We start from the raw sequence: 11063 nt of genomic DNA, 5'->3' as shown, positions 1-11063 counted from the left end.
GAGGAATAAGGAGCTGATACCAAGGGCTCAAGTAGTAAGAAGATGTTTTGAGAATGACGATGGCAACAAATGTACAAATGTGCTCGATACAATGGATGGATGTATGGATTGTGATAACAACTGTACAAGCCCCCAATAAAACGATTAGAAAAAAAAAGAACAGTGAGATTGGAAAGGATCGAGGGATTAAAGGCCAACAAGCCTGTGAAACTCGAAAGGCTCTGCTAACTCTTGAAAATATCAAGCTTAGTAAAGATGTGATTTATCAAATTACTTTCACTAAGGCTGCACAACAGACCAGCTCCTAACTACCATCATCAAACAGTTGTTAAAAGATTGAATTCTGTTTTCAAGAGGTTATGTTGAAGTTCCAGTCCCTGTACCTGTGAATGTGACCTTGTTTGAAGTGCTAGCGTTTTTCTTGCAGATGTTAACTGTGAAATGTGATGACCAGTTCCTTTTGGTACAGCGACTGTGGACCAGGAAAGCCATTCTCACCAGACTCAAGCTCATTGCCATGCTGACTCATAGTAACCCTATCTACGGGGCATGGCATTACTGCCCCTATGGAACATGGAACTGTAACTCGTTACGGGAACCTTGGCTTATTCCTGTGCAGCGAATGGTGGTTTCGAACTGTTGATCTTGCGTTAACAGCCAAACATGTAGCCACTATGCAACCAGGGCTCCCCAGAAAGTCACATTAAAAAAGTCAGTGCAGCAATGAGATACTATGTCACCCCAGCATTAATAGTCAAAAGAAAACAAAAGTCAGGGAACTACAAATACTGGCAAGGGTGTGGAGAGTCGAAATTATTGTTAACGGGACTGTAAGATGGTACAATTACTGTGAAAAACAGTACGGTGCTTCCATTAAGAGTTGGAAGTATCAGTATCATGTGATCTAGCAATCTCAACATTGGGGGTCTTACAGAAGTAAGGGCCAAGACACGAACAGACACATGCATATATATCCATGTTCATCAGAACACTATTCAGAACAGCAAAAAGACTGGAGCAATCTACATGTCCATCAACGGAAGACTGAAAAAGCAAACTACAATGGAACCCTAAACAGCATAAAAAATGATGACTTTAAAATATCTTATAACAGAGATGAACCTGGAGAGCATTAGATTGAGAAAAGTAGGCACATGTTAACTTGGATGAATAAAAAAGCAAAAATAAATAAATGGATAAATAAACAAAAAAATAAAATACTAAGTTTAGCAGATCTTTTTTTAAAAAAAAGGAATTTAAAGGAACCAATGGGAAAACAATTATATATGAAGAAAGTGGGTCCTAACCCTATATTACTAGTGTTTCCTAAGAGAGGGAGACATGTTAAAGTTACAGATAACATGTAAAGATGGAAGCAGATGTTCTCTAACAAGCTATCCTGCTAAGGATTTCCAGGAAAACCCAGAAACTAGAAAAGTCATGGAACAGCTTCTCAAAGTATTGATAAGGCTTACACCCTGATTCTTGATTTCTACTCTTGAGAACTGTGAAAAAATAAACTTCTGCTTGAAGCACTCACTTTGTTATTTTATAGTGGTAGCCCTAGAAAATCAACACAGGTGTATCCAGTCCCCAAATAAATATTAGAAAGGTGAAAACACAGAGAAAAACATGAAAGCTTAAACAATTAAGCAAAACTTAAAAGAGAGGCAGAAAATCATCAAGGAATTAAATATTTGGAACAACATTATCTAGTTAACAGTTATCTATAGTATACTACCCCCCAAGAGTATATATACATTCTTATCAAATGCATGTCGAACACCGATGCACCTGGAACAGTCTCTAGAATAGATCATATATCAAGGTCATAAAGCACACACCAATACTTTTGAAACTATATTAGTAAGTTATCTGATTATAAGAGTATAAAATTTGAAATCACTAACAAATAAAATAAAACTCAACATTCTGTAAGAATGAAACAAAAGCTTTCCGGCGCTGATGACCACCGGCGATCATGTCTCTTGCAAAGGATCTCCTTCACCCCTCTCCCGAAGAGGAGAAGAGAAAACACAAGAAGCAGCGCCTGGTGCAGAGCCCCAATTCCTACTTCACGGATGTCCGATGCCCGGGCGGCTATAAAACCACCACAGTCTTCAGCCAGGCACAAGCAGTAGTTCTGTGTGTTGGCTGCTCTACCATCGTCCTCTGTCGGCCGACAGGAGGAAAAGCAAGGCGCACAGAAGGATGCTCCCTCAGACGGAAGCATCACTAAAAGGCCCTGAGTCGAGATGAGTGGGAAGCCATTCTAATAAACCCACTTTGGATACAAAATTAAAAAAAAAAGAATGAAACAAAACACTCTGAAATAATACTGAGTTAAAGACTATTCAAAAGAGAAAGTAGAAACTACTTGGAGATAATGAAAATGAAGAAACAACATACGCTTGAGACACACAGCAGTGTTTAGAGGAAAATTTACAGCTATACATGTAATGCTATCAAAAACAGTACCTAAACACTGAAACATCGGAAAGTGTAAAACTAATTCCCAACACTAACAATTTGAAAGACATAATAAATAAAATAATAATATTAAGAGAACAGACAAAACCAAGAATCAATGAAACCAAAAGGTGGTTCTTAGAAAAAGGCAACAAAAGCAACAAACCTTTACTCAGCTTGAAAGAAAAATAGGGAGAAGACAAAATTCCTTTAAAGTCAGATCAGAAAGAAGGGATATTACTATTGACCGTACAGAAATAGAGTATCATAGAGGAATACTATGAAGCTTAAAGCTAAATAAAATCTTAATCATGCTAGTTCCTACTTCAGAGATGTGAAAAAAGAAAGTCGTAAAGTGCCAAACAGTCAAGGGTGTACATAGAGATCCTCAGCTTCAGTATTTACCAGGGAGATGTGAATTAAAATGACAGGGAGTTACCATCTGAAACGCATGAGGACGGGCACAAATACAATTTTGAAAGGTAAAGTATGTCTCAGGAGGACGCAGCCCAGGAGGATTGCCCACAACTGACTGTATGTTAAGCTGATGTAACCAGTTTGGAAAACCATTTGATACCATCTTTTGTTTAACTTGTACATCTCTGATGCACCTGCTATCAGAAAGCTCTTGGGCCTATGCACCAAGAGTCACAACGTAACAAAATGCTTACATAACAATTTTCAAAATAAGAACACTGAAATTATTCTAGCAGAATAGTGTATAGTCATACAACAAAATTTCTCTATCTGTATAAATGAAAGTATTTATAACATATCAATGTGAAAGAATAACATATAATACTGAGCAAATGTCACAAATATATGTGAAGAATGCTTACATATATCCAAATCTATATCCACATCTAGATATCTGGAGGAAATATGTAAAAAAGACAGCTATTTAGTTTATAGATTAACCTAACAGAAAATAATCTTCAGAAAATTTATGGGTGAGCGTCAACGGTAATGAAATGGGATAAGCTGTTTCTTACCACCCCTCTTAGGAAATCCTGTTGAGAGGAATCTCAGTGAAGTCATGAGGTTATCCACTTTTTGACCAATGAATTTGACCGTTATAATTGCATATGGAAGGCACTGCCTGGGTTTATCTACTGGCTTTGAAAAAATACTGTATTCATAGAAGTACACCTGAAAGATAAGAGAACATTTTAGATGAAAAAAAAACCCTCATATAATTGCATAATGTTATTTATTCAGTATCTTCCATATATATCCTTTCCCTACTCTATTTAATCTCATTTTCTTAAATATATATATAAATTTTTATCTATTCCACCACACTTTTTCCTTGGTAGACAACGAATATCTGTTTCAGATTAAAATATATTTTTAGATTAAATTTTTTCATTAAAAGGTAATCTTGCATACGCTTTGAGGCACTTCATTTTAATCAGTAACAAAACCAATTAGAAAAATAACTTATTACATTTTGTGTGGAAGTATATATTCAGAACATTAAAGACTTAGTTAAGTGTTCCAGTAACATGATAGAAAATTTTTATCTGGTACTTAATAGTAAAGAAGCCTTTCCTATTGGTGCAAACATTAAGCCAGCAGTTCTCAACCTGTGGGTGGCGACCCCTTCGGGGGTTGAAAGACCCTTTCACAAGAGTCGCCCAATTCATCACAGTAGCAAAATGACAGTTATGAAGTAGCAACGAAAATAATGTTATGGTTGGGGGCTCACCACAACACGAGGAACTGTATGAAAGGGTCGGGGCCTGAGGAAGGTTGAGAACCACTGCATTGAGCCCTCCTCGGATGCCAACTATCGGCTGGCAGCTGCAAACCATCTCGCTCCTTTGTTGGGACCAAGACCTGCCCCAAGAACATCTACTCGGACCCTAGGGAAGCAGTTCCACTGCCACAAGCGGCTGCTGGGAGCTGAAAATCAGCGAGCCAGCATGTTAAGAACAAAAACAGCTTCAAAGTAAACCTCTTCTACTTTTAAAAGTACAATGGCTGGAAAACATTATTACAAAAGAGCCTGTTGACAAGAGAAGTAGGTATGCTTTATAAATTAGAAAAGATATCTATGGAACATCTAAATAATGTAGCCACTGTATTTTGAGTATATTTAAATGCAAATTTGGACTATCTTAAAATTTCCAAATCACAAACATTTAAATGGTTCTACCTATATATTTAAGAACTTAAACATATATGGTGGGCTAAAATTGTATATGTACTATTTGAGGAAACTGTTTTAGGTCTTTGATCGTAGGCTCATCCCCCATGGCACTTCCAAGCAGTCACACGAACTGAAAAGTTAACATACGGCCGAACCATAAGCTTGATAATCAATGGAATCTTTCAACGAAGGTGCACTTCTTGACATATGACAATCAAAATTAGGAGAAGGATCCAAAGAAACCTTGTTTTTATCCAAAGAAAGCTGGATTTTCTTCACTTTTCCAAAGATAACCTAAAAGAAAATAATTTAAAATAACATACCAAAACATTAAAAAAAAAACTTTTTATCTATTTGGAACTGAAATTTGGGTTAATACTTTTTAAAAAATTGAGGTAAGACAAGAGAGATAATTCATGTTCTTGATGACTGAGCTGCTTCAACAAGGCAATTATGGCAATTTTGTGTAATTAGTTCCTAAGACTTCAGAGTAATTTCAAAAAATTTTCAAAAACTATTTTCAGAAATAATTTTTAGTCTGAAAATGAATTTGGAAAAGAAATAAACAAGAACAGCTCACTTCTGAAAAGTAAAAAAAAATCTATGGGTCAGAGATAGAGAACAGAGTAGTTAGATGGCCTGTACTTCCAGATATTTAAATCACGTCTTAGAATGATGACACCACAAGAAAAACCTGGATGAAAACTTAATAAGCCAAAGTAAGTTCTGAAATAAATATACCCAAAATACAGTGTAATAAGTTAAAGATATAATTTGAAATAAGCGAAACAAGAATAGTTTGAGACAACTAAAAAAGTTTTTGATACTCTATAAACCAAAATAAATTATCAAGTTAAATGTTTATGTACTTAACCTGCTTCACCCAGGGGGACAAACAACAGAAACCGTGGGGGAAGGGAGACAGTGATCGGTGTAAGATATGAAAATAATAATTTGCCATTTATCAAGGGGTCACTAGGGTGGGAGGAGGGGAGGGTGGGAAAAAAAGAGTTCATACCAAGGGTTCAAAGAGAAAGTAAATGTTTAGAAAATGATGATGGCAACCTATATACAAATATGCTTGATACAACTGATGTATGGATTGTTATAAGAACTGTAAGAGCCCCCAGTAAAACGATCTTTAAATTAAAAAACAAGGCAAATATTTATGTATTAAAATTCAGTAAAACTATTGCAGAAACAAATAAATTTGTCTAATCCCAAGTGAGACATCTTTTCTACGTTTATGTGAAATCATGAAACAAAAACTTACAGACTGACTATGAAGTATTCTAACACTTGGATACATAAAAGCGAAGTATAAGAAATGGAGAAAGCCTGAGCATAATTCAATGACAAAAGATAAGCCACAAGTGCAGATAACCTGACAAGTTTCACATTTCATCTACATTTAGAAATTCTATGACTTTCATTTTAATAAGTTAACAATTCACTTAAAATGGAAACAATAATTCATTAAAAATGTAGCATTATCCTTTACTGGATTCTAGACTAGAAAAGCTTTGGCGGGGAGAGAAAAGTGGGGGCTCAAGCGGAAAGCAAATGTTTTGAGGAGGACGATGGTAACAAATGTGCAAATGTGCCTGACACTATGGGAGGATTGTGACAAGAGCTGTACGAGCCCCCAATAAAATGATTAAAAAATATATATATTGGTGGAAAAAGTGTCAGAAGCCAAAGTCTGTAGTTTGGGTCACAGTATTGAAACAATGTTCATTTCTTAGTTCTGAGAAATGAGCTATGATGATGAACAACAATAATAAATGTAATTACTTTATATAACGCAAAAACACTAGTCATTCACCCTGACAACAAAATATATTCGGATAAACTTAGAGCAAACGGTCTATAATACTTAGTATCTGGTTCATGCTACCTACCTTAAAAATGACAATACTGTCTACAGTAATACTTCTACTATGAGCATAATTCAAGGCAACATCAACATATCGAAATACATAAATTCCAAGTAGAGGGTTTCCGAGTATCTTTAATGTAGAGGTGCTGGTATTTAAACCATTCTGATAGATTTCAAGCAACTCATTTCGAGGAATTGCTAAAAAGCAGAAATGCTCTTCAAGTTCTCGTCCATGTCTTCCATTCTCACGCATCTCTGACCTAAAACAAAATGGTGTGTAATTAAATGAGAATATCCAAAGAATTTTCAAGGAGGAGATAAGTATGAGTTAGAGGACAGTAAAAGTAACGGCAACACTCAGAGAAATGACTATCTTTTGGTAACAAAGGCTGAAAGCTGTCTGCAAATTCAGTAAGCGGCCAGAGAACTACATCATCAGGATGGAAAGAGAACTACAGCAGGATGGATGGAGAACTACAGCAGGATGGATGGATGAATCACACTGTTTAAGCCTGGGACAATAACGACAAGCGATAGCAGTTCTTGACCGTTGTCTATTTGCCCAACTGTTAAATCTTAAGCTTTACATGCCCCGGGCCATCTTGTTCTCAAGCGTAGTGGTTATGCTGTGCACTGAGCTGCTAACCACAAGGCTGGCAGTTCAAAACCACCAGCTGCTCTAGGGAGAAAGATGGGACTTTCTACTCCTGGAAAGAGCTACAGTCTCAGACACTCACAGGAGGAGTTCTACCCTTGCCCTACAGGGTTGTTACCATTCAGAATAGGCTTGATGGCATTGAGTTTGGTTTTTGGTATTACCAAATTGAAGATAATCTTCTATTTGGATCAGTGCTTTTCTTAAAGTATCCTTTCCCCTCATCACCTTGTTGGGCAGAAATCATATTCTTTTAAGAAAATCAAAGGAATGGGATAACATAATAATATGGATTTGACCCAGGGCTACAAAACCACGCTCAACTAAAGTAAAACATTTTCCTTGGCATTTTATATTGATAATACTAATAAATATTTTATAGTTATCCATGTATTTTTCTGCAGAATTGCATTGGAAAACAACTTTCAGCTTCTTTTTCTTTTTTTTTTATGACAGTAATATATAATAAAACATTTGTCATTTTAACATATTTTACGTGCATGATTCGGTGACCTTATTTCTAATTTGCTTTTCAAATAGTTTTTGGCTAAAAAGTTTAGTAAAACTTTGGTTTTTTTCAATGTTATTCAAACAGTAGGAACTGTGTTAGTATATTAAAAGATAAAAGTTCAGAATCTGAATATTTCCATTTCAGAAACAGTAAGGAACATGAATTTAAATGTTCTTTTGTATGTACTATAACATGCAACCACATAATGTACAGAACTAGGCTAAAAAAAGTGATCTATTATCACCAATCAGCACCAAGTAAAATTCTTCTTAAAGATATAATTTTTAAAATATGAAGACATAAGAATTAAAACATTTTCAGAAATATATCTGCATGACTTTCATATACACTTGAGAAGAAGAAATGTCAAAATCTGTCAGACTCTGGACACGATAATCCCCAAATCAACTCAGTGCTACAAACTGTCTAGTAACCATCCTAGTCACAAGCTTGTGACCACTTTTGGTCATTATTTTTAACTCTCATTTTATTGGATATTGAGCAATATAAAAAATTTAGATGGGAAAACAGACATTGGTAGAGAAGATATAGAAGTTAGTGTAAAAAAAAGTGTAGAATGATGAGTGAGTGGTAGAAATGACTGGAATCTTGAGTTATCTTCCTCAAGACGTTGAACTCAGAATGAAAATTGTGCTCCCTTCTTGTTCCCTAGTGAAACCAATTACAACCAAGTTAAGAGTACAGGGTACAACTGCCTCAAACGTAATGCTTACATCATAGTGAATGAGATCATAAAGAATGTTAAAAGAACCGGAATATTGTAAGCAGTCATGAGTAAATGACAGTCTGAGAAGCATTATTTCCAGGTTGAACTGGAAGGCAAAGGAAAACTGAAGGTATTTAGCTCCTAAGTAGGTCCTGGTGAGAAAAGAAAAGTATTCAAGTATGTTTTTCAGAAAACAGTTGAAGAACTGAGGTAATTTGCTCTAGAAAGCTTGAAAGGGTGCTTGAGGTTCCGACCCATCAGATAACTGCAGAGAGGCAACCATTGTTTATCTAGTTCCAAGTGTAGTATAGGAAAACGAAGCATGGTCAGGTAAGAGAAAATCAGGTTCAACAAGGTTTCAATAATGGGCTAAAAAAAAAAAAGGGCTAAAGCAGCAGACATCTGGAGATAGGGCAGTGTATTCAATTTTTTAAACTGCTTCTGTAACAATCACCACAGGTTTAGCAGTTTAAAACAATACAAATTTGTTACTTTACTGGGAAGTAGGTCATAAATCTGATACAGGGCTCATCATGCTAAAATCAAGGTGCTTTGGCAGGACTGCATTTTTCCTGCATTTTTAGGAGAGGATCCCTTTCCACGGGAGAATATAAATACTTGTAACTGTAAGACTAGAAGGTCTTTAGTTTCCTTGGCTCATGGGTCCCCTTCCAGCAATAGCAGGTTGGTTCCCTCTCAGCTTTCTGCCTCCTCTTTCTGATCCACTCGTCTTCCTCCTTGATTTTTACATTAATATGTGAATAAAATGGGCTCACCTGAATGCTCTAGATGCCTCAATCTCTAAGTCTATAATCTTAATCATATCTACAATTTAAATGGGCTCCAGATAATGAGAATCTCCCATACCTTAAAAGATGTATAAACTCACTCACACATGCAGTCAGTCTCTTTTGCCAACTTCACAGGTTTGAAAGATTAAAGCATAAACATCTTTGAGGGGAATTCCAACAATAAGCAGATGCTGAATGTATTCAATCTTTGAACACATTAGGAAATTAGGTATTTTTCCCCTCCACTTGATTCTCCACTTTGCTGTCCAGTTTTAGCTTTATCTGTGTCTGGTTTCTCTCATGGTCAAAACAGGACTACAGGCTTTCTTTTCACACCCAGCTGGACAAATACTGATTTTGCCTTCTCAGATCTCTGTCACTTTCATGTCTGTCCTAATAGCCCATACACCTGCATTACCAATAAACCGATAGTGGCAAGGGGAATGAGACAAAAAATGGTTTACATCAAGTATTTTAGGTTGTCTAGAATTGGTGGGAAGACTGTAGGCTTGCTTACATATTTATACATACCACTATTATAACATACTTGCTCACTTAAAGCGCTTTCAAGATCCATCTCAAGAAGGGGCAATCCGAAGCCTCATCCAGTTACTGTGTCTAATCCAGATTCCTGATGTGAAAGGTATACCTACTGCTCCAACAGGCTTGGCTATAGATCCATATAGTAATGCAACGAAAGGCAAAGCTACGCTCAGCGATAATCAGTCCTCAGCACAAACCAGATTTTTATGAACAAAAATCACCCTAGGATTTCTCCTCAAAATTCAAAAGGCTAGTCACCACAGCAAGAGATCTTGCTTAAACAATGAATCTAAGAATGTTTGTGTCTCTTAGCAACAAGCCTCTGAGATCTCTTGAGCCCCTCCTCCCCCACCACTTGGTTCTTAACCAATTGGATTTCCGTTAAGAAACTGTTTCTTCCCTCCAGACTGCAGCTAAACTGCTTTCACAAAAATATTCCCTGTGACCAGAGAGAACCTTCCCAGGTGACGCTACTGGGTGCCCTAACTCAGAGCCAGTTGTCCATCCTTGTCTAACAGGAAAATGCATACGATCGAAGCTCTGCTCCACCCAGTGTAATTCGGGTGTGTTTGGGGGTATTCCCCTATATAACAAGATATTCTGAAATCAGATAGCCTTTATCAGGGCTGGATGATTCTGTGACATTAGCTGCTATCCGAGATAGTGTTTTCCCACTTCTTTATGTTGTTGCTATCCAGTTTAAGGTCATGCTAATGTCAATCTCAATGTCTGAAGAGTGAGCCAGCGCAACAGATTAACAGCATGCTTCCTGGTTCCTATCAGAACGGCTTTAACGTTTCTCCACTGTATCACTGGCTCAGACTGGCTCAGTTCTGTCCTTGGTAATCAGTCATTGACAAAGTAGATAAATTTTCCCATGAAACGCTCGGATGACTTATCCAGGATGGGATGTAAATGGAGGTATTCAACACAAATTAAATCATAGTCATTTAACTATGGATAACGAACTGGCTACTGACAACCTTTAAAATGAGGGTTTTTTTTCACATAAATTGGAAATAAGTAAAGGAGTATGTTAAACTTAAAGATCAAAACAAGAGCTAAATTGATACAAGTTGTTGTTAAATGCGGTCAAGGAGTTCCAACTGATAGCAACACCAGGAGCAACGAATAAAACTGTCCAGTGTGAGCCCACTATTGTATCCACGACGTGGATCCATCTTGAGTGTCTTCCTATTTCTTGCTGTCCCTCTTTTTCAAGACATTATCTGTTCTCTGGAACCAGTCTATGGTATATTCCAAATTATTCATGAACACCAATATTCAAACACATACGTAATTCTTCAGTCTGTCTTCCTGATTCACTGTCCAACTT

The 11063-nt window shown here is 36.6% G+C and overlaps 1 protein-coding gene across 1 annotated transcript in view; it reads right to left on the bottom strand.

Moving 5' to 3' along the window:
* The window catches only part of TEX15 (testis expressed 15, meiosis and synapsis associated), a 32457-nt gene that overhangs the window by 14531 nt on the left and 6863 nt on the right, over positions 1–11063 (bottom strand). The window contains exons 4-6 of the mRNA XM_075557229.1: positions 6523–6760; positions 4769–4915; positions 3462–3618 (exon numbers count right to left, since the gene is read on the bottom strand). Coding sequence (XP_075413344.1) covers positions 3462–3618; positions 4769–4915; positions 6523–6760 — 542 coding nt within the window. The remainder of the gene's footprint in view (positions 1–3461; positions 3619–4768; positions 4916–6522; positions 6761–11063) is intronic.

Source organism: Tenrec ecaudatus, chromosome 8 (assembly GCF_050624435.1).
Source record: "Tenrec ecaudatus isolate mTenEca1 chromosome 8, mTenEca1.hap1, whole genome shotgun sequence".
In the NCBI taxonomy this organism is placed as follows: domain Eukaryota; kingdom Metazoa; phylum Chordata; class Mammalia; order Afrosoricida; family Tenrecidae; genus Tenrec; species Tenrec ecaudatus.
Note: the sequence above shows the minus strand (reverse complement) of the source record. Positions and strands in the feature narration are given on the sequence as shown.